General features: G+C 37.6%; 1 protein-coding gene across 2 annotated transcripts in view; it reads right to left on the bottom strand.

Moving 5' to 3' along the window:
* Window positions 1–1,592: 1,592 nt before the first annotated feature.
* The window catches only part of NFATC3 (nuclear factor of activated T cells 3), a 66,101-nt gene continuing 42,607 nt past the window's right edge, over window positions 1,593–25,086 (bottom strand). The window contains exons 9-11 of one of the 2 annotated variants that reach the window (XM_032195417.1): window positions 22,302–23,354; window positions 13,688–13,789; window positions 1,593–5,104 (exon numbers count right to left, since the gene is read on the bottom strand). In XM_032195417.1, coding sequence (XP_032051308.1) covers window positions 4,980–5,104; window positions 13,688–13,789; window positions 22,302–23,354 — 1,280 coding nt within the window. In that variant the 3' untranslated portion in view covers window positions 1,593–4,979. The remainder of the gene's footprint in view (window positions 5,105–13,687; window positions 13,790–22,301; window positions 23,355–25,086) is intronic. The other variant, XM_032195418.1, reaches the window with a different exon arrangement.

Genomic DNA, 25,086 nt, shown 5'->3' with positions numbered 1-25,086 from the left:
CTTTAATCACTACAGCAGTGGCTACTTCCTGATTATTTTTGTCAATTAATAAAAGCCAAAGGGGGGGGGGGAAGGGCAAGGGAGAATATGTGGAAATGATCTCATCCCTCACCTAACTAATTACAGTGGGGTAAGTGTTGGATTCAGAGCACACTTGTATTTGAATTGGGCTGGGAGAGATGGCACGGGCAGGGCCAGAAGCTGAGGCAGATAGTAGAGCTATTGCTGTGGAGTACTGAAAGGAAATTAAGAGAACTGAGACTTTTGCCAGCACTTCATCTCTTCTAAAGGCTTTAACAGGGTATTTTCTTCTTTGCTTGCCTGAAATCACAAAGCAGTGTTTTATGAGTTAGAAGTGATGTTTTCAAGAGGCCTAGAGTAAGGTCCAGCTACCTCTGCTGTGCACCACGACAGATGGGGGTGTCAGCACGGGTGCTCGGGGTCAACCATGCTCAGCTTTAAATGCCTTGGCTGGAACACAAAGCCTATCAGCTTTCAGACCCTATCAATCTTCGTGAATCAGCCTTCAGCTTACTTGCATCTGAAAGGCTTGAATTGGCAGTAAAGCATATACAATCAATCCATGGATTATTACTAGTATTGTTGGTATACGCTAATTATATCCTGGGTAATCATACTAAAAAAAACGTGTGGAGCAGCTTTGAAAAAACATGTATATATTTAGTAAAACTCAGGTATAATGACTTCGCGTTCAGATCCTGGCACTGTAGCCACCCCTTTCTGTTATATTTTTAGATTAAAAACCATCGGTGAAGGTAATCGCTCAGGACAAGCGCTGTAAATAAGAGGCTAATCCTAAACTGGTCTATGTTCTCACTGCAATGTGAGCAGGAGATCACAGTGATCTCACTCTGTTTCACTCTGGGGCAGGTGTGCATTGCTAGGCAAAGGCCAGACCTTTGCTTCAGCATTGGAACTGGAACACTTGCATGCCTCAGTACACCTAGGTATGCAAGTGGGATTCCATGGATGAATAAAAGACCCTGTGGCCAAACTGAAAGGGAGACAAATAAATCTTTTCAGTAGCACTAGTTCCGCTGAGATGGGATGTAGTTTTTAGGGCCTGATTCTGCTGTTGCCAAGGGTGTTTCCCTCCACACCACTTGATTAGCCGACCTTGGGTTAAAAAAAATAATTCAGACTGTAGGAATTTTAAATCTGTTTTTGAAACAGCTTAACTTACCTGTGCTAATATCCCTTCAGGGATGGAGATTACTGTTTATAATGCTGTTCCTGAATACTTTCTGGAATAATTTCTGAAAATAATCCTGTAATAGCCTAACTGAAACAATCACCTTTGCAAGCAGGAAATCACCTGTTATTGTGCAAAATGAAACTGTCAGAGCTGCCCATTGCCCACCCACTATGTACGGGCTCACTGTTCCTGGGGCTAAGCTGAGCCCCACACGCTTACCATGTTGGTTCAAACCCACCACTCTTCTAAGGAGGAATATTAAATGTCCCTCATGTTATAGGTCATGATGGAGTGCAGCTGTCACCGCTGCATCACAGCTAGGGATTTTCTTCCCACCCTGCAGTCAGAGATGCATTTTTAAATAAATGACAACGCATTTGCGTTCTTTTTATTTATTTCAACACTATGATTTAAGAGCCTAAATGCAAGTTCTTCCCTTTTATTTCTGCAAGTAGCACTGCAATCATAACTTACAAAAATGTTTAAAATACAAAATGTACATGAAATTACAATACAAGGCTCTGTAAACATCTAGAACTTAATCTTTATTGTCCCATATTTTTAAATATAAAACTTCAATTTGAATGATTTCCGAACCTCAAGGAATGACATCCATTCTGAGTATCAAAAATAGAGTTTCAAAGCTTTGTATCAGAACAAAACAGTCATGTTCTTTTCATTCTTTGGTTAAAAAGGATGGCAGTTCCACTGACAACATGAAAGTGTCTCTACACAAATTGAAATTGCTAGTTTATGTTAATTTCAGAAATAAGACTCCCTCCCTCCCTCCCGGATTAATTTATTGTCCCATAAGCTTTAGTTTTCAACGTTGATCTTTTCTGACCTTCCTTATAGAAAAGCTACCTCATCATTAAGGCTTTCCTTCAGGACAATCTAAATCAGTACAAGTTTTGGAAGAGGTCTCAGGAAGAAGAAAGGACTTAAGGGCCAGAAAGTGGATGCCAACAAAATATCAACAGTTGCCGGGTTCTGCTGTTTAATTAATTTTGCATAGTCCAATAGAGATTGTGTGCTTTTTATATCACTAAAATTATACAAGATTAACAGTCTTTACCTACGTTATCACACAAGCTAAAATAAAATTAAGACCCTTGTATTGAAGCTTTTACAAGGCAAATACAAAACTGCTTTAGTATCCAAAGCTATATATATTTTTTTTTCATTTCATTTTTAAATAGGAAAGCATCTCTATGTCTACAGGCATCAAGGTATTTAAAGGCATCAGAAAATTTAGTGCATAGCAACTCTGGATTGTTTGGGCTCCTATATTTTAGGTACAGTATGAATTCCAGCTACTTACTTGGAGAACTTGCAAGGAGAGTCTGTACCAGTAGGATAAAGGAGCATAAATCCCATACAGTATGAAAAGCTTTTAAGTTAGAATTTTCCTACAAATGATGCTTAATGCAAAAGACCCAATAAATGGATGAAAACTGGAACATGCCTTGCCACCAGCACGCAGTCTGAAGACAATTACATAGCTTACAGTGTTGTTTTTTTGTTTTTTTTCTATGTTGAAAACATGACTAGATGCATTTCTGAGCATGTCAACCCTTTTCTAGGATTTTTAAAATAAATGAGTAGAGGACAGAGTAAAGCACCATCGCTGAGGGACAGTTGTAATATCACACTTTTCAGATTACAGCCCTGCCAATCTTTTACTTCAAATCTAAAGATTTGCACCATTGAACAATACATTCACAAAAAGGATGCTTAGATTCCCAGCACATACACAGTGTCCTTGCATTGTTTGAAATAACTACGGAGTGTTGAGATAGTAGCTTTAGGCTGCACTCTTAAAAGGAAGCAATTGATAAAGATTTATATTTCACCTGCTTAATGTATGGACTTTGAAAAAGTACAGGATTCAGCTATTACAAAGATGCAGTTGTGTAACTACTGTAATGCTAGAACTGGGGTGCTGACTTAAATTTAGGAGTACCGGTTTGTCTGCAAAAGGCTAAATGTAAAGTCTTCCCCTGTGATTATCTGCCAAAACGCAACATCAGGAATCCGAATTTACTCTTAGAGGTATTACAATTCAGTAATGAAGTCCACTTTAAGACTTACATTTTACTGTAACTTTAAGAGCCTAGAATATTTTCCTACAGGACACAGGCACATCCTCCATGTGTGTTTAGCTGTTAACATGTCCACAATTGTCTGAACGCTTCAGTGCAACTACATTTTCAGTATTTCAAAATTTTTGAGTGTATTCTCTTTTCATGGCTTACCCAAATAAGGAACTAAAACTAACATCTTAAATATGCTGAACCTCAGATGCTTCTCATCTTATTTGGCTGTGATTGTTGTACCCTGTATTTTCCGTATCAGAAAGCTATGTAAACTACCATTTCTTGTGGGGGAGGGAAACATTTGTGACCTAAGCAGGCAGTTTCAGATCCTCTCCTAGGTTTCTAATCATAGAGGCCTGAGACTTTTAATAACCATGTAAACAGATTGCTTCAGATGTATCAGGTTATGTGGGCAAGGGAAATGCATCCTTTGAGCACAACAGTTTACTGCTGCCATGAATCTTCTGCATTTCTTTGGTAGCTTCTGCTTTACACATTTACAATTAAATGTGGGCAAATTATACTACTTAATTGCTAATTCACAGGAAATTGCTTTTTAGCAGTCTGAAGTTTATAAACGGTTTACATTTAAGGAACTGTAATTGTCATCTCCTTTTGGACTTCAAAGTGGCATGGTCAGGCATACAGCACATAAAAGATACAGATGTGATCAAATGATTTATTGCATGGAAAACTTGAATGCCACCGAATTGGTGACTTCAAACCATATTCTGCAGGGTTAATAGGAACACCTGGATCCTCAGCAAATACTAAAATTTCTCCTGTATCTAACATGGCTTTGATGTTGCTGTTCTTTAATCTAAAACCCTACTTCTCAAATTTGATTACAAATGTAACTTTCTAAGAAAAAGCTATTTCAAGAAGGAGCCTGTGCTAATAAAGAACAGGAAGATTATCCACAAAGTTATAAAAGTTAAATTTTTGGAATGTCATTTCTATCCCAACACTTTCATGATGGAATGGTCTTTTTGCAGCCTATCAAGTAACATTTTCAGTTTATAAACAAGTGCAGATCTATATTTGGCTTTGCTTCCTATGAATCTAAGAAAGAAAACACTACAGTATTTGTATACACAATGGCTTCCATGGCATTGGCTTCAGATGACAGGTATGATCTGCCACTGGAAGATCATATTAAAAAATAATAATAATAAAATTAAACAATATAAGCTTAAAGGCTTTCCAAAATGACCAAAAGGTGTTAACAAATCATCAGTTACAAACTATACTATCTCTAAGGGAAAGCAGCACACTGAAGATGTGTATTAAATCTTTTTCCACATTCAGTACTGTGAATATTATAAGAGCAAACTAACATCTCCACACATTTGAAGCACTTACAATATAAAAGTATTCTATTTAAATGCAAAAAGCAAAGCTTGTTTGTAACTTTAAAACAGTTTAAGTATCTGGTGTAGATTCCACGTGTCCATTTTAAGAAGTCTCTTTACAGCATCTGAGGAACTATAAATGCTCTGTCTCTACATCAAAAACGTAACCCACTAACAGGGCTTTGCAAGGATCCACTGTTCCAGTTCATAAAGGCCACAGAGTTGGAAGCACAGTAAGTCTAAAGAGGAAGAGGATGAAGAAGTATTCAGAGAGACCGTGAAGTTTTCATGGATGTTGAGTTGTAAGCTTATCTGTTACTGGATTCCATCAGATATTCTTGTCTCCAGAGATCCAGGGCACGTACGTGGAGACTGGGTGGCCACTGTTGTTCCATGTGACACTGAGATCTGTGACATATCTCTTCCTATGATCTCATTTACTACAAAAAAAAGAAAAGAGAAGTGGCTGTTTTTATACTTTCCAAAATGCTGAACTCATCAATCCATCTCTTTTAAATCGAAATATTGCAGTGCTAAGCCTTGGTGCAGTTCAGTAGCAGAGGATGAATGAGGAAACTTCAGTAACAGTTAAACAAGGAGCAAAAGCCCTAGCTTCTCTTATTACACCCTGTACTTACCATAAACATCTGAAAATCTCTAAAACTCCTGAAGAAAATAAGCAAATGTATATTCATCAAAACAAGATCACCATCAGCCACAGCATAGGTCAGTTCAGTACAAATTTCCCCACAGAAGTCTGAGATCAAAAGTGTTACAGGCAAAATAAATAACTCCAGGCTTTCTCTAGCTACTTACAGAACTTCCTCAGAACTTGTATTTGGGTTAACAGAATGTGTTTTTTTTTGTTTTGTTTTTAAATACTACATGCCTATTTAATTGGCCAGTCTTCTTAATCTTACTCAGTCTTATTCTTTATTCTTATGTTTCTAACACTTCAGTAACAAAATCTTCCTCAGTCATCAGTCAGCTTTTCTACAGTCAAGAATTAAGATCGACTAATATGCAGATCAATTCTCTGTGTGTGTGTGTGTCACAGTACATGTGGAATATCTCTTATTCATCAAAACTTTGAATATGCCAAATGATTGTAGTGAAAGAAAAGCCCCTGTTGTGAATTTGTTTGGATGTTCTATAAGCATGCACAGAATGGGATCCTTTTGTTGAATATGGAGCACTCCTCGTGTAACTGTAACTAAGACTGTTCTTCTGCTAGTAAATTGCTTTTATTAAAAAGCTTAAGATACTGTGAATGCTCTGCTGTATGTGGAATGTGTACGAAATCCGGCTCTTGTGGACAGGCTCTGTCTGCGTGCTTTATGTGGGAAAGCTTGAAGAACACCTTATGTCATGTACCCGTATGTAATCACGGAGGAGGTGTTTGTTATCTAACAGTCGATCAATGACAATGGTATTCTCTTGCATGAGTGCAAGGACAGTTTGTTTAAAAATACACACTATGGTAGCCCAAAGGTTAAAATAGTCCAGATGACCTATGTACTAACAAATTCCCTTGAGCATTGCAAGACTGCAATTTGCTAAGCTTAAAAAAAATGTAGTTCAAAGAACTTAAACCGGCACTATGCCACTGAAAATTGTGTGACTGCAGGTAGGATGCTTTTCCAAACATTTTTTATTTAATCAAAATAATGCATAAGTAAACAGTTGTTAAAAAACAATATACTTTTTTTTTTTTCTAAACAAAATTCAGATTTTTGCTTAAGTACTGTGCTCCCTCAGTTTCTGTCAGGATACTGACTGGCTTGCTCTGTGGGACCCCTAACAATTATCTGCTGCATGCTGCTGAACAGATTGCTTTGTGCAAATCCAGTACTGCAGCTATTCAGTACCATTAAAACTTTGAGTGGTACAATAAAAAGCAACATAGCTAAATCCAGTTTTTGCTTTGAAAGTATTAGACTCTTACTTCCTTTAAGTTTTGATAGATTTTAGATATATCTATCTGTAGTAGGCAGCAGCATATCAAACTGGTCTATACTGTTCAACATTTTGTAGTTCCCACATGCAGTGGTGTTTACTAAGTGAATAGCACGTCCCCACGTGGCATTACGCTTTCCTTAAATCCCATTGTATCATGAAAACAATAGCTGGTCATGTGATGTTTTATTTGCCAAGGTTCTGCATAATTCATTAGGTAGAGTATTGAAGTTACAGGTTAGTTTGTAGTGTTTGTTTTGTTTTTAATTTCAGTGTGGTATCTCTGTCACACTTGGTATTTTGGTGTTACAGAACCTTTTTTTGGCAACATTTTTAGCCTGTGACCAACAGAGATTTATCTGCAGGCAACAAATGGCCAGGGGAAGCACACTCCAGACATCTATAGGTTGCTTTATGTTATGTACAGATGATGGTAGAAATGTTTCAAAGAAAGTGCAGACTGCAGAAGTCAGCAGCCAAGATCAAAGTGTGCTAACCCACAGCACGGCAGCCTGGCTGCTGGCTTGGAGACACGGGGACAGGGCTGTTCCACAAGTCCTGTGATAATGTGCCTCTAAGGGAGGCCTGGGGAGCCCTGATCCAGTGTAGGAAAACCCTACCACTGCAAAGAAGTCATATTGAATCTCAGGCAGCCGCAAAGCCCTTTGGAGTAGCTCAGGAAGTACCACCCAGCTTTAAGGCAGCAGTTAATGAGATGCCTGGATATATCGAAATTGGGAAGCATTTGGCTTTCTATGAAGGACAGCCTACGTTTACCAGCATTATAATAATTAACTTGTCTTTCTGACAGTGTGATGGTAGAAATTAAGAAAGTTTAAAATATAAATTGTGTAATTGTTAAGATGAGTAAGAGACTGCAGAGAAATATATGAGACTGAACGTAAAAATCACATGGTGCTTTCCCCTTTGTACTCATTTGTGATTGATAAAATTAATATTAAAGACTAAATTAGAAATCCACAAGTTAGAATTTGAATGCATGATCTTCCTCCATACAGGGTCAATATTACCACAGAACATTTACTGCTCTGTGATTAAAACCGAAGACTTAATTCAGGAACATAAGCACAGATTTTCTATAATGTTGGCTAGTTCTTACATGACAAACTGGGAGAGGAAGTCTAGTTCAACAGCCTGAGACTGGCCAGAGCTCGGGGTACACTGACAGTGCTCTATAACAGAAAGAAAACTTCTTTTCTATAGTTGTGGCAAAATGCTTTATCCCACCTTTTCTATTTTCAACTACGGGCTGTAGGGGTCATACTGTTCTTGAAATATGGCTAGAAAGATTTCATATACCTTTTACTTAACTGTAAAAGCTATTCAATCAGCAAACAGAAACTGGGAAACCAAGATATATTCTTTTTAAATACATGCACATATTTTTTTATAAAACTTCCTTTCTTCCTTCAACATAAGTTTATTGGGGAAGGTTGCGAAGCCTGCTCAGGATTGAGCAATCCTGATCTTGGGTATGCTGTTAAGGTTCTACAGTCTGCCAGGTTCATTCCTGTAGTGTAGCTTACAGTTCTGCTCCCTTTTTGAGGTGAGCCAATCTCATGAGTTCTAAGACGGAAGGGAATAGGGCCTTGACTCTTTCAACTTACTACTTTTTTTTTTTTTTTTTTTGAATTTGCATACTAAAACTCTTGCCTGTTTGGTATGTTCATGCCAGGTGATTTGAATACTAATCCCACACCCCAGACCCCTACTTCCAAAAGAATCAGAGAGATTTTACATACAAATAATTAGAGATCTAACCAATGTTTAGTACTCAGTATGTACTGATGACCTAAACTTGTTTTTAGTTTATCAATGCCAATTGCATGGGTAACATCAAAAGTGTTATCAGATGCTTAATGTGCTAACAGTTTAGGTTGCTTATCTTTTAATAATGACTAGATCAGATCAAAAATGAGAGCAGTGGCACACACTACAATCCGTGTAGAAATATGGCAAGTCCGTCCACTACAAAAGCAATAACTGCATTCTGAAAGCTTGATTGTCAAATATGGCGAGGATCAAAATGCATAACAGGTATTTTAAATCAAGCTGTTAAATGGAAATTATTTTAATAACTCTCCAGGGTCTATTTCATTCACTTCTTTGGCAGTTATCCCATATTTCAGAATTTCAGCTGTTATTTTATTTGCAATAATTTTATCCTTTTCTTTCCCAATGTCTATACATAGTTTAAATTGGCTGGCAAATTTATACCCATACTTAAAAATAGGTGGTGCAGAACCGAATTTAGCATGGTGAGAAAAAACCTTCTGCTACAGACAGATTAGATTGGACCTGTAAATACTGGTAAGATTGTAATGTTGTATTGCAAGGGTTCCCTGCTTCCGTCTCCCTGTCCTCCAACCACAAAGTCTGAAAGTCATCTGGAGGCTCAGCCCCTATAACCTTTCAAAAAAAAAAAAAAAAAAGCAGCATACTAACACCCGTACCAGTGGAACAGAGTAGAGGATAACCAGCTCTGACTTTGGGGTTTGCTATCAAGCTTGTAAAATAAGAGCAACCACACATTCTGTTTTCCCGGTTTGTTCCCACTGTTTTGATTTCACAGTGTTCTGTTTGCTTTTTTAAGTCCCTGCTGACTACACACATGAACGACAGCTGAGCCACTGAGCTTGATATAAAAACCGGACCACAACTCTTTAGAGGCTCCTCCTTCCCTGCTTGCCTCCCCCTTGACTTTTAGTCAGAGGACTTCACCTCTTGCTCCCTAAAGACTTACACTGGGACAGCTGATAAAGCTATTGCTCCAGCTGCTAGCAGCATGAACAGCCAGACTGTTCGTGAAGATTCCTTAACTGTTGCAATTTGCAATCCAGAGTTTTAAAATAAATTAGAATTGGGTTGAACAGCTCAGCCATTTGTGCAGTGAGTGACACACACAGCTATGAGTTGTAATCTTGTCAGCTGTTCCAATGGAGATGTGTCCTGTGTCCCATATGGAGCAACTTCCTGCAAGAAATTCTCACCTACAAAGTTATCTGCATTAGCTATTTTGAACAGAATGGGGTTCTTGTGTTATGAAACATCACAACATCATAAGAGCTGGTGATTTCTAAAAATAGGTTGTGTTTTTTTAATAAATAAATAATGACAACAACAAAAAACAGCTTGCAGTAGCAAGTTCTAAAAAGGAACTGATGCTTTTGTATATTTGTATGGTCTGTTTTTTCCTCCTGTTTTATTTCTTTCATCAATTCTGCAACGTCACCTTTTCAGTGTGAGACTTAGCCATAATTTGTGAGTCATCTTGTATACTTCTACCATCTTACTACATATTTCATATTGGAATAAAAGCACAATTAGATGTAGCGTAAACTCTGAGATAGGTGTTTGAAGTTCTAAATTCAGAAGTGAAGGTGTTCTCTTTTTAAATGAAATGTCAATCCAGAACTAGCATCCTCCTAATTTGGTCTATACCTCATTCCCCCAGTTTCTGTGAAGGCTAAGAGACACGTATTTTGTACAGGAACACAGAAAAACATAAGTCATTCATTCCTGAACCCTAAAGGCCACTCTGGTAATAATGAAGTGACCTCCTTTACCTTGCAGGAAGCTGGTAATCTATAATCAGCATGGTAATCTACTATCAGTCCTTTCTACAGGTCTCTGTAATAAGCAGTTGCCAAGCATTTTAGGTTTTCATAGGTCAAAATACTGCCTGAAAACCTCTAAGGAGAACTATCAGGAAACCAGTTCAGATCACAAACTAGATATGTAATGGGCAATAGCAGAGAGAGAGAAAAAAGTAGGGAAAAAACATCATGATGCTTCTACCAGGCTTCAAAATGTGCTTGGCCAAGGGAATTCCTAAGACAGTATCTTCTGTGCTGAACAGTCCAATCTGGATTTTTCTCACGGGGGTCTTTTGGGTCTGTGCAAAATTCTGGCATCCGCAACACTGTGAGGCGGTAAGTTCCAAAGGTTAACTACATGTAGCCATATCAGTGGTTTTTATTTGTATCAGTCCGTTACTTCACTTGCTGAACACTTTTTTTAATCAGCTTTCTCAGTAAGTTTTTTTGTTTGTTTGTTAGTTTTTCCAAGCTACCCATTCATTTTTAACATCTTCCCAACATTCATTTTCCTGGAATGAATTTCCCATTCATCTCTCCTGGCTGGAGAGAGCTAGCTGATTCAATGGAACTTCTGTTCCAAATCTTTAAGCTTGCTGGTTGACCTTAACCAAAACAGCACCTAATTTTTTTGTGGGCTCAGGGAGGAGAGAAGGGGACCATAACTGAAATGTGGGCACATACCCTATCTATGCAGTTGTATTTGTTCTCTGCTGGTTTCATACTCATTCCTGGCATTTATTCACCCCTTTAAAACAACTAAATTTTCATAGAATTGTCCATTTTAAATTTAAGACTGCTTTAAATAAGAATAGTCCAGAGAGCTTATCACTGTGTGTATGGAAATAGGGCAGTGTTTTTTTCTTTTTCCTCCTTCCCTTACCGTAATTGCCACTCCTTTAAGTAACATTGATTTTCTTTAATCATGAGGTTTTCCTGTAGATATTTTCAGCCAGTTCTTGTTTTTCACTATTCTGAATAGCTCAGCAGCAGTAGTGTGACATTTATCAGCTTCCAGTCCTCTGGCTCCAAATTGGGTTGCGAGAGGTTATACGTTGTGGTTAATGGTTCAACTGGTGCTTACTCTTCCAGAACTGTTGTATGGCTTTTCATCTGGTTGCAGTGAATTCACTGTCTGTTTTATCTATTTGTTGCGAAACCCTTGTTCTGATGCTTCAACTTGAGACTGATCCTGCATTAAGTTCCTCTTTCAAAGGACTCTGGCATAATAATCTCGAGTTCCTTGGTTGTGAACATCAACACAAAATATTTTCTAAGGTCGTTGATAGTTATCGACTTTAAACTGAATTCCTGATTTATCATCTGTTGGTCAGGTTTCAAGCTTAACCTAATAATTTTCATGTTCTTTTCTCTTTTTGGTATTTGGAAACAGCTTCTGGACTCTCTAACTGGTAATTGTACACTTAGTCTGAACCTTTGCAAGTAGTTTGCAGACCACTTGCAACTATTTTACCCTTTTGACCATCTATTTTTTTCTTAAGTTTTACTGTTTTCCTGTAGTTCCCCTTTCAAAGGATTACTGAAGTTTGTAATTTTGTTTTACTCAGCCTGTAATGCTGAGACTGTGACAAAATGAAGAAATATATATTTTTTTAACTACTTCCTGTACGCTACTTGGGACCAAATAAAGCGATGTTTCCCCTTGTGGGTTCCTCTCATGACTTAGTGCTCCATGAAGCACTCATCACACTTACCCATTCTATAAAGGATGACTCAAGTATTCCATTCGTGTGTTTCCTGCCTTTGCACATTGTCTGATCTCCTGCAGCACACTACAGTTACGGTTGCTGTGCTGTTCAGTGGAGTAATTCAGAAGCTATACTCTTAATTTAAGCCTGGCGTCCATCCTAGTGAGTGATACAGTTCTTTTGTCTGATTTGACACTAAGCATTCTTTAAGATACAGAACCATTCTTCTGGCTTTCCTGTGTAAATATTAGTTTACATTACAGGATTAGCATCCCACTGACTTGCTTTCTTAGATGAAATACCTATTACTTTAATTAAAAAAAAGTCACGTTTCCCAATTGTGTTTCTCAGATGCTAGTATTTGTGAATAAGCATGTTCCTCTATGGGTCTGGTTTTAAGTTTGTGTGCCCTTTCAGAAGCATACATCTTGTAATTCTATGTTTGGGTTTTGTCAGCCTCTGTCTCACCATTTACTTGACAAGACTGATGCATGCTATTTTATTTTTTTTTTATTACCCCATTGAGTCCATCATTCAAGAACTTTTCTTCAACAATCATTTTGTACCTACTAGATCCAGAATTGCACAGGCAGTAGTCTAGAACACAGAAATAATCTAAGCCAGAGCTGGTATTTTACTAATCAGTTTGCTGTTTCAAAATGTTTAAATGTCAATTCACTGTAGGGAGTCCTTTCGCAAGTTTTGCCATTCTGAAGTGTAGCTACTTACCTTACTGATCGCATTCTGATGATTTAAGTAAAGCAGGACTAAGTAAGTTTTTGAAAGATGGTAAAAGATCAATGCTGTGATTTATTTTAAATTAGTTACGTGAGCAAATCTAAGGTAAATCTACACACTAATCGTGTGAGAGCTTTATTAAGGCTATAACAGATCTAGGTTACTTTAGTGGTAACAACCCTACATTTAATGTACGCTTACAGGTATTCCCCTTTAAAAATCTACGGGGAAACTAAAACATGTTACATATATATGGGTGTATGTACATGACTGTGTGTCCATCTATTTATATATATCGAATATATATGTAAAGGGACAGGGCAGTTCTTCGGCATTTTAGGCATGTTTGTAGTAAAGTGAAAAACTTAAGAAAAATGACTCTAAATACAAACACGTCCAATATACCACTTGTCAATTTCTAACATTACTATTTAAAAGAGTCATGGTGCATAATTACCTTGTTTATACGTGAGACAAAGAAGCTGAAAGCACCTTAAAGCAAATCCAGATGAACTTTCCCAATTGCATAGTATGCATTCAACTAGAACTCTATTTATGAAACCCAAATTTCTGACACTTAGATTGGTAGTGCATGCCACTGTGTTCCATCTATTTAGATTGACATCGCTGTATCTTTTTTTTAAAAAAGGAGAAACATTCTAAGTTTCTCAGAATTAACTGATCTGGCCACTTTACAACCTTAGCTGTATTTGGGTTAAGATTTTCATATCCTCTTCTGTTATTGTACTAGATTCTACAGCACTCAGGAAGTTCTGTGGCAGCTATATATACTTCAGGTGGAGGCTTTTACTTAGTGAGTGTACACCTGGTTCACAACTTCTGAAGTTTCCAACTATTTCAGAATACACAGGTGTCCAATTATAGCAATACTTAAGTACTATATAGTGCTTTTCACTTATATATGTTAGGACTATTAAAATACTTTCCCCTCTCCTTTGTGCTCCAATTTCAAACATTGAAGCATTTCCGTAAGCAGACTCACCCTCTAGATTTTCCACATAGGAGTTGGACATGAGTGCTGAATGTTGAGTCCATTTCTCTGTTGAACCTGATGGCTGGTATTCCAGGTCAGAGATAAAACTGTCTGTGTCAGAGAAGAAGACAGACATAACTACTGACTGGACTAAACCAAGAAGTTACAGTTCACTCAACCAGGAAGTGACTTTCAGTTTTCTTTTAATAGCACTAACTTTAAATACCCAGTTTCATTCACAACTACTACATACGTTGACAATAACTATTTATAAATTGTCAGAGTGCCTATTAGAAACAGTATCACTTATCTTGTATATTTAATTAGTTTTCAATTTGTAGCCAGAGCCATAAAGGTAATGGTTAATATTTTTGGATGTCTACCTACTTGTATAATTGTGAACTCGATGCTACATAAATTTCATTTAGAATTTGTGTTGGCTTAGCACATTCCTCTGTCAGTTTTCTCAACCTGCTTTACTTAATGCAGTCAAATGAAGAGTGCTTATACCTCTTGACAGCATCTCTACTGAACATGGTAGGCATGGTAGTGCTAGTAAATAAGACCTTTATTTTTATGACTCTTATCCTTTAAACAATGGAAACAATTCCTGTAAACAGCTGTTTGCTTCTCCTTACTTGTCAGACTATCTGAATATTTTGCCCAAGGTACTGCTCTCCAGTCAGTAAGGCCACACAGTTTGCAGTGTGGGAAAACAAAGCATTATCTTGGTGTAGGTGGCTCTGTCAGAGGCACTGTGAGAAATAAAGAGGAAGAAGAAAACTGTTCTTCACCGAACTGTTCCTAGGGGAAAAATGAATGTAGAATGGTGTATTTATTAATTTAACCAACAAGAGTGTATTTATGCAGCTGTGATTAGTGACTATGCAGAACTTATACCAGGATACCTTTTTTTTCCTTTTCTGTCTAAGATGGAGCCACACATTTTTGTAAACGGGCCTTTAATACAATTAACGAAACTGCTACAAGAACTGTCTAAACTGTGCCTTCTGGATAGAGCCACACAGCTGTTTTGCCAGCATGGTTTCTAAGCAGTGCTCAGGGAGGACTCCAGGGAGAATGAAGTTTATTCTCATTCCCTCCTGAAATTCAAGCAGTTCAAATTGCTTCTTTGGATGACTTGTCAAGCTTAATTGTTTAAAGCATAAAGTTGCATGTGGAAGTGGAAGGCATTAGCTGTGTTTCAAAGAAATATCAACTGCCATTTTGAAGGAAAGGAGCAGATGAAGGACAAACTCTTGAGAAAAGCTCACTCTTCATTAGTTCATCTCAAATAATAGGAGATTAAGAAAAGAGCATTTTCTCACCAGCTGGTAGAACCAGCAGGAAAGTGACATTTAAATACACATCGAATCCAGGGAGCCAGGCAGAAAACTACCTGGGGATGAGACAAATTAACTTTTTCACAGTGTTCTTTAAAGCTCAGGCTTTCAAAGATGCAGACAACAGTGAGAGCCTCCAAAGCAAACAATGGAATTAATTGCTCCTTTTAAGCAAGTGTCTGAATCATGTCAGCATCGTTTATACAGTAAGGATTATCTGTCACTAGTGGAGAAATATGATTAAATTTTTCCCAATTAATTTCATACATAGAGGGACTGTGAGTTACTTGAGATACAAAGCTGGTGACAGTATTGAATTTTCACTGATACAAATTCCTGACACTGTATGTTGTATGTAGCATGTGTAACAGGTCTCCTGCCAGTACCTGCTGGAATGAAGCATGCACGTGCCTTAGGCACAATACTTGTTGTTTGTGAAACGTGGTAAATACAGCAACAGCCTTTATAAGTGGGTAATACAGCGTAAGGGTTTTGTATATGAGCAGTGAAGTTGGATAGAACTTGAGGTACCAAATAACCATACATTAAAAATATCTTTCTACCTTATCATTTCATAAACAGCTGAGAAAATTCTGCCCCCCCCCCCCCCCATTTCCATTAGCTGTACCAGACTTGGGTCAGAGCTGTAAAGCAATGAAAAATTGTAGCTCTGTAATAGGCTCCAGGCAGATCAAAAAGTTAAAGGAGTTCTACCATTTGGTTTTCAGGATCTCTTCAAGTATCTTAGTTTTTTTATTTTTTGTTTTAGCACTATCCAATTAAAAGCCTGTATATCCTTTATTGCTATGAGCTGAGTAAGACGTGGGCAGCTAGTCTTAACCTAGAAGATGCGCTATTTCTAGAACAGTGGATCCCCCAAACTATACTAGAATGCACATTGTTTGTGGTGCTGGTAGAGCCAGAGTGGGTTTTTCATATCTGATGAAAGTGTCTGGCAGGTTGTACCAACAGTCAAGGCTTGGTGGTATTGCTGCATCCAGCTAGGAACTTGTGTTTTGGATGACAGCAGACTGAATTATTGTATTTACAGATGTAACAAGGATCAGTAAACCTCAAATAGCATTAGGGACAGACTGCAGCACATGCTTCCTTGCATATAGGCCTTCTTTTATCAACTCTGGATGGAGTTCTATCAGCTGTATTTATATTGAGAAGCCCTGCAGCTACATCACCGTTAGCACCACGTACATGTACTTAGCCTGGTTTTGACTCTGCAGAACCAGCAAGTAGTACAGTGTCAACTTTCCTGTTTAAAAAAAAAAAAAAAAAGCAGCAGCTGCCAGGCTATAATTAACCCTCAGTCTTCTCTGCTGTGACTCTAGGGGTTGGTGATCAAAAATAGGCAAATGGAAGGCCATGTTTGCAATGGCAAACTCTCAAGGACACGATGAGTGGCCTTGCAAGTTACTACTTCAAGCCATAAGATGTACTTATTTTAGAAGTTTTGGGTTTACACCAACTTTACTAAAAATTACTTTTTATTTTTTAAAAAACAAAAAAAAAGATGTATGAAATGTTAGAAGCATAGTTTTCATGGGCATATGTTTACAGCTAATAGAGACAGTGTGTGGGTGCTGCAGAGTTACAGCACAAGCTGTAAGTTGCTCAGTACAGTAACAAATCTGTCCATGTCATGGCTATGATGTCACACTCTGCATTTATATATTGTAGTGAAGCCACCTTATGTAAGTCACATCGCTACCCTTTCTTTCAAGCAAGAAAATAAATGAATTTAAACAGTTTAACATAGTAAGCATTAGGCGTGAATCCTGGAGCTGGAGGCCACATGCTGGGCTGTGGAAAGCAGTGCAGAAGTGTCTAAGCATATTTTTGCCAGTGTTGTGATGACATGCCTAACTCCTTTCAGCTCTGCTCCTAGTGGTAGTATCTGCACCATGATGTAGACATAACAGTTGCATTTCCAAAATGAGTTGGAAAACCTGTCCAAATTCTTAAATGGGAATCTTTTTGTGGTGGTACAACTAGGTGTACTTAACTGGAAATAGATATGAGGTGTTTTGCAGCTCTCAGAGACAAACAGGAGGATTCATACATTAGCTGGTCACAGTGATCTGAGGATTTGTGCAAAGTTCTTAACACATCAGCAGCCTATAACTGATCTTCTCAAAAGACACCTTCCTGGCCTCAATTTTATGAACTAATCCACTAGAATCCACATAACATCCTTTAACTGCTAACAACCCTGGATGATAACATCCTTTTCACTTTTAATTACTATTCCAACCTCATCCCTTGAATCTACTGCTTAGCATCTGGATTGTTCTCTATTTTATTCATAACACCCAATCCTAAAAGCAGAGTGCTATTATTGTCCAACACATGTCAGGTTTTGTCGTATCACCTTACTCAATCTCAAGACGTCACTGCAGGAGCCCATAAAGCTTATGGGAAGAGTAGGAATTGTATATTGCTTTTTATTGCAAAGCCTGTATACTTGATAATATATACTTAAGATACAGAATAATAAGAAAGATGGGAGTTTAAACACAACCTTATTAAACAATCCACAGCAGTGCCATTTTCTGAATGCCTTTTAAAATCAGGAATATTCTGAGTTCAGTGTACAATGCAGGCTGGAGTTCTTGCTGCAGAAATCCGTGCCAGGTATGTTGCAAGATGCACCATTTTGTTCTGGGATTTAATATTAGTGTCTGACCTTCAATGCTTTACTTGGCAGGAAGTTGTCTTAATTAAGAACAACCTATTAATTTGAAAATTTTAAATACATAGAAATAGAAAATACAGTCATTCTGCAAAAACTTTCTTATTAGTTACTGCTAATAGGATACAAGTAGTGATGCTAAGTTAAGATGAAGCTAAAGTAAAAAGATGCCTGTAAAGATCCACAGATTTTCTAGTAAAGATCAGAATAATTTCTGAGCTTCCAAGCAAGAGAACTTATCCACTGAAGAGTTATCACAGAACTATTAAAATGAATGAATGCAAGTGGCTTCGAATTCTATGTGGAATGCGCCTGACAAAGCAGACTTGCTGCTTTACGTACACAGAACTGTTAGAGGATTTCTAGTTATGATTTATAATAAATCCACATACTGAATTTTCTAATCTCTGGCTTTATGTAATGGAGATGCAATGAGTAACAAAATGTAAGAAGATTAGCAGAAGGTCATCCTGATTTGCTGAATATAGCCTAACATAATACCTTGAAAATGGTTAAATACAGAAATCTCATCACTTTAGAAAGCCGTGAAATCCAAGGTAAGCTCACGCCTAAACTGCAAAAAAACACAAAAGCCTAAGTTTTAGATCAATAGTATTAGAACAGCTTTAGATTTAAAACTTGACAGTGGGATAGGCAAACTGCCGCACTAGGAGCACTTCTTAAAAACAGTGAGTAAAATCAACAGGGCCTCATCATATGATGAGACAGAGCCTGACTGACTTTTTCAAGTTGTGAAGGAATGGGACCTTCGTTAGATGAGTACACAACATAGCATGGTATGGATGATGGATACAGGAAGTGACCGGCTGCCTGGTTGTCATGTTAGCCTTCTTGTTTACACCTGCGTGTGGCCCTAATTATTCTGCCATCTGTACGGGGAACAGTTAGCCTGGGAAGATGTGCAGAAGACAGACTTGGTGAAAGCTGTTAAGGGAAAATGGAGGTCTAACATGGGAGAGACTGGGGGAGGAGGAAGAGAAAGGGATGGGACGAATAAAGAGTAGGAAGCTGCTTTTATGCAGTTCCAGTCCAAAAGTTTCTCCACCTGTGCAGATTGCCTATTGGAAAGTCCTAAGCAGAAAAAAGTACTGTTTTTCAGAATGTCTTTTAAGTGGTAACATACGCTACAAATTACTTTGAATTTGTGTTACGTTTCACACATTTTCTGTAATGTAATTCTAATTCCGTATCTAGATGCCCTTCTGCACTTTGATTTCTTGTTTCGTTAAGTGGGGGGAGAAAGGATTGTGGGGAAGAGGAATGACACTATACACACAAGCAAATGCAAGGAAGGGATCAGAAAAGGCTAAAACATCAATTCGATCCTGTTCAAAAATGACTACCCAAGTTTCAGTAGGGGAAAAATGAAATTCAGTGTAACTTCTGCAGATGTACAGGTAAAGGATCTGCCTTTAAATTCTGCAATCTTCTGTCACTTGTAGTCCAAACAGAGCCCAACTTGCACTACTACATATTGGGCAAGGGAATAAAACAAGATTTTAGCAGTCACCCCATTCTGGTCATTACCAAGCATATCTGACTTTGCAGAAACTGTAAACGGTGAATCCAGATGGGTTACACCTTCCAGTAGATGCTGGATCAAGACTAATCCAGATGCTCTTGGTTTGAGTGGTGATGAAGCAGCATTGTAGTTCTACATTAAGTTTCAGATTTGGGGGGAGGAGAGTCAGAGTTTGAAGAAAAAACCTGAATGTTGGCTGAAGAGGCACTGAAATCCACTTTTGGGAGTCTTGTTTAACAAAACTGATGTATAACTACTAGCTACTTTTTTATTATGCTTTTTTTTAAATAATCATACTCTGTCTAGCTAAGCAATTAGAAGTAGCACTTCTGTACTGCACTTGAATTTTTGTTCAAATATTTTCTTGGCAAATAAAGTATCTACTATGCTAATTTTGAAATCCTGCACACTACTAAAAGACACAATACTTACGCTGTCAGGGTGTTGTTTTCTGTTTTAACCTCCTGACTTAAATATTATTCGACATTTAACAACTCTAATCCAGATGTGATTTTAAAAAAATTTTAATTGGTTTTCCCTTACTATTATTTTGAGAGCAGTTTATTTGCCTTAAGTTGGTAACCTTTAAAAACCTGTTTTCCAGCTAAATATAGCTTTCAGGTTTGATAAATTACTTGGGAGAACATATCATATCAATATTTATCTACGTATGCATTTGTGTTTGGATTTTTTTTTTCCATAGTTCTTATAACATTAGAGTAATTCATTCACAATTTGTGTCTAGCTCTATCTGTATGGAAACGAAAATTCAATTATAAACAAAAGCAAATTTTTCAAATTATCTTATAAACCACAGTAATATATTAGATACATTACAAAAAGAGTGTTCCTGTCTAAACATGTTTTCTAATTTAAAACTGATTAAGCAGAGGAAGTATTTATTCATGTTGAGAGTATTGAGCAGCTTGTTCCTTTGCACTATGAACTTCAAGATTTTTCAGACAGCAGGTTTCAGGCTAGACATCTAATTTAAATTTTGAGGTTGGAAATGAAAAATTCAAAAACCAAGTTTTTCTGTTTCTTTGAATCCTAATACTGAATAAATCAATCACTGTATACCAGTAATATTAAAATGAAATGAATGTAAGCTCAGTGCCTGTAAATGTACAGCTGCTGCCAAGTACTTGTTTAGTATTAAAACCAAGTTCTGTTTCCATATAGGAAATGTATCATTTAATCGCCAGTTATCAGAGCTTTAAAATTCTCCAACCAGCGTTATTTAAGAAGTAATAATTATTAAAGCTGTGGTCACAAATCATCTAAAGTATTAGCAAGTGGTCAGCCTTTTATAATGTATCTCTTTCAACTTTTCCTGTGATTCAAAGTATAAAATATGTTTGTCAGCACAGAAACAATTCAGTAATTTCATTATATATATAATAATATATAAATAGATTAGATTATTATATGCTTCATTATATTTATTTATATTTCTAAAAGCAGCTAGTATTTACGCTATAGGAAAAAGAAAAAAAATCTGGCTCTCTTCTTTGCTGTGCATTCCTTCTAACTCCCAAACAGGTACAGACAAACTGCTGAACCGCTCATAAATGCGAAACACTTCTACTTAGGTTGTGTTATATTTAACTACAGTATTTATTTTTTTGGGTTTAATTTTTTATTCCTGTATCTTTTTGGTGGGTGTGAAGGGAAGCAGGATGAGAAAAAGACAGCTTCTACCATGACATTTTTTTTCAAACTTTAAGATTTCTTTCTCACTCCTAAAGCATAGAAGTAGATAGATATCTTTCTTTTCTTTTTTTTTTTTTTTAGGTATTCTGTTTCATAAAGCCTTCCTCTTCTTCCCTCAGCCAAGTCCATGAAAGGATCAGTCTCTTCATTCTTTTCTAGATTAAGGAAAGTTGGTTGATTTTGTGCAGCGTTTCTAAAACCAGAGTATTATTTAACTAGGGTGGCCATTTAACTGAAAGCCCAACTACATTATCACTTTCTCTCATTTTCTTTCTAGTATGCTTTGTCCTAATGGCATTTCCTACTAAACTTTCTTCCTACCAACTGGAGGTTACAATAGCAAAGTTCCATTTAGGCAAGGAACTGGGACTGATCAGGATATTTAACAGATGACCTATGCTTAAATCTTTATGGTATTGTTACTGCTGATGCAATTAAATAATTACAAAGGACAAAAATTACAGTTATGACTATTGTAGAAAAAAGATACTAGTAAGATTCCCATCATCAATATCAAGCACCTCTGAAGGTCAGGCCTTCTGTTTCTTCAGTTATTTTAGTCTGACATGTTCTTTAAATGGCTTCTCATCTATGCCTAAAATAGTCTGATGCTTAGGAGCTGCTCTCTCTTACTTTCCACTTGGTTGGAGAAGTTTTTTAACTTAACATTGTGCAAGTATTTAAAGTAGAGGACTTTGTAGTCTGGCCTCAAGCATTAGAATGTCTTCCACCATGGTCCTTGTTTATGGTAAGCAAGTGAATTCTCAAAAAAAAAAAAAAATGTAGCCAAAGTGGTAAGGAAAAAGCATACAGCTACCGTGAGCAGAGGTGCTGAATGACAACAGCATTTCTACAGAATGCCTATGAAGAGACTAGGACAGTGCCAAAATGCATGTGCTACATTTTCAGTGAAGTAGGTTGTCCGTCAAAACTCGGACAACCCCATGAAACAAGACTCCAAACTACAGTTATGCAACTCAGACATTGTTAGGACTTTCACTGAAACATACCAGTAAGACAATCAGAAGAGGCTTCAAATTAATTCCTTGTATATAAGGTGTCAGTATGTATGAGTTAATCCTCTGGCCCTGTTTTATGACTAAAACCAAAGTCTAGCAAACTAGACTGAAGTACTTGAACTGTATAACTACAGCTGATATAATTAGTTTTAAATAAGTCATTGCTTTAGGCACAAAAATGACTCCATTTTGATAGTACAAATTTACTCTTGTAAAGAGTGTTCTAAGTTAAACAGCCCTCCCCCACACCTGCTGGTTTAATGTAATTATATCCCAGTATTAAAATATTAGATCTGCTTACCATCATCCAGTGTGATGTCTTGTAGTCCTATTGTTTGAAAATTCAATTCTCGATCTTCAGGTTCTGGTTTAATGTTAATAGCTGCCCCATCTGGTGAAAATGGAGATGAATCGCATACGGTATGGTGTACTAGGGACGAAGCTGCATTAAGACCTCCCAGTGCAGGACTGTGTGCTTGAGGGGAGTGCTGTCCCGAGTGACTTACAGTGGTTGGCGGGGGAGATGAGGCAGGTCCTGAGCTAGGAGATTGATAAGGCATAGGCTGTAGCTGGGGTGAAGAAGGTCCAGACAGCGGTGAATGGACCATAGGGTGGGAAGCTGTTGGGGATGGGGATGAAGCAGATGCTGGGTTTGTAGGATGGTACGGGACTTGCTGCAGCTGGGGAGAAGACTGCCCAAGGGAGCGACTCATTGCAGAAGGGATGGAGCCTTGCCCAGCACTCGGGCAGTGGTATCCCATTGATGGTAGGTGCGAAGATGACTGTCCCGAATGAGCTGAGTGTGCTAGCGGGTGCCCTGCGGTACTCGATGTTGACACAGAACCTGGATTTGAAGAGTGGAACGGCATTGGTGGTAGAGCTTGGCAGCTAAGATTTATCAAATGAGGTACAGCTGTGTCCTGCTGAAATGAAATAGCATCAAATCCTTGGCTGGCAGCAGAGTTCATGGGAAGACCAGACTGTCCATTGTATACATCGTTAGACTGCATAGGCTGGTAGGAAGGCCTCACAGGAGGTGCTGATGTTACCTGAAAAGACTGAACCACAGCAGGGGGCAAAACGTGACACTCCTCACTCGGACTAAGGTTTCTACCTTGCATATGCGACAGGTGGGACACTGCTGAGGTCACCATTGCTGTGTACGGCGGCTGAACTGGACACACAAGGCTCCTAGGTGATGTAGACAGTAAATTATCATGAGGATGCCCTTGCTCTGGTGAAGGCAACTGAGTTCGGATAGAATGTAGGCCCTGGACGTTGCTTGTGTGAGGCAGGGCCAAAGAGGGAACTGCAGACAAATCCACCTCATCTCTGTGCTCTTGCTTCATTATAACTAGAAAAAGTAAAACAGCATGTTATAATTCCACCTCATTTGTATCCTGTGATAAATGCACACTAATAGCTGTTCAACAGCCACAATAGCATCATTACTGCCCTTGTTCTAATTTCCCTTTTCCTCTTGCTCTGCTTTCTTTTTCTTGGACTTTAAAGGGTCAGCATTACAGGTATATAAAGGGAGAAGAATCCTTCTAGCACTTATTTAAAGGCAGGTCTCTTCCCTTCTAAACTATCCTCCTATGCAGTGTATGGTTCTTAAAAACATCTGCAATTCAAAAAAAGTTACAAGAAAGAGAAAGTCCAGTACATCTGAAGGATCCGCTCATCAAAGGCATGTGTTGTGGGGACTGTTGCTGGGCTCCACTGAAAACAGGCAGGTGAGTGCAGTATCAGGCACTAGGAAAAGGTGAATGACAATTTTTTTTAATCCACATTTCAAACTTTCATTAGCCTTTGATCAAGATGACTGCTGACCTTTGGCAACTCAGTTCCATTAGTCTGAGTAGTGTGTGTTGTTAGGGCAGCTCTTTAAGTATATTCTCTAATTTCAGTGATGGCAACTGTTCTAAATAGGCACACTTACAGGACTTGTTTTTTGAAGCCAAAGGCAGGCTCATTAAAATACTGATTTTAAGCGTAAATAGTAGAAAAATGCTAACATTCTTAATGGCTTGATTTCTGTTTTAAACAGTACATGTTAAAAGCGTTATAAAAAAAAATGGATTTTTAAAGGGTTTGTGCAGTAACAGCTGCAGTTGTAAGTAAAGTAACTTCTTATTTAAGCGGTAAGTTTCATTACTTCACTCCACCACTTAAATATGGATTTTTCATACAAAAGTATCACTTAAGATTCTTCTTTTAATTGTATGAGGAGCTGATATTTGTAAGAATAACTGCTGAAAGACATCACAATTTTGGTAATGCATAAGTGAATACTTAGTGTACCACAAACCTAAGTAACATTACTCAAATTATGCATGAAGTATTTTAGAGCACAACAAGCAAGCAAAACTTATTTTAAACTGTAGAAACTAATAGAAGCTTTCCTTGCCACTATATAAATAAGCTTCAAGAAGTTTGTCTTAATATTTATATCTGACTTTAAAGATTCCTTCAGCTATCTGTCCTCAAGTACTCCAAATAGTCCTAGAAGATCTAGCTCTATCATTAGCACCAAGTGAACGGACTACTCTAAGTGGGCATGAATTTCTTAATAGAAAGAAAGTGGCAGGCAAAGTAGTAGGTATTTTGTATCTAGATAGTAGTTTCTAGTAGCACTGCTTGTGCTAAATGGAAGGGATTAAAACTTTTTAACTGAAGTAGGTACCATTTTTCAGTCCTGGCTATGTTCCAAGCTATTTTCTCTGAATATGCTGCAACACGTCCAGAGGACTACTTTTTTTCCTTGCATATAAAGCAGCTTTTTGGAATATCAAAGGAGGAAAAAAAATGCCTAACACATGCATAAAAATGCATATTCTGTTATCTCACTACCATCACTGTGGGTATTTAGAAGAGCAAATTTCAAGATTCACTTAATTTTCAAAGACTGGTAAAATGCAAATTATTCTGTAAAAAGTATAACAAAGAAATGCCTGGCTGTATGCGTAGCACTGTAGCTTAATATCCTAAACTTCAGCTTTATAATTAGATGAGTTTAAGGTGTTTTACAAATTGTTCAAATCTAGTCTTATCTATCTTTAAAAAGTATGAGACTGTCTGATACA

The sequence above is a fragment of the Aythya fuligula genome, chromosome 12 (genome assembly GCF_009819795.1).
Source record: "Aythya fuligula isolate bAytFul2 chromosome 12, bAytFul2.pri, whole genome shotgun sequence".
Classification (NCBI taxonomy): domain Eukaryota; kingdom Metazoa; phylum Chordata; class Aves; order Anseriformes; family Anatidae; genus Aythya; species Aythya fuligula.
This window is presented reverse-complemented; position numbering and strand designations above follow the sequence as displayed.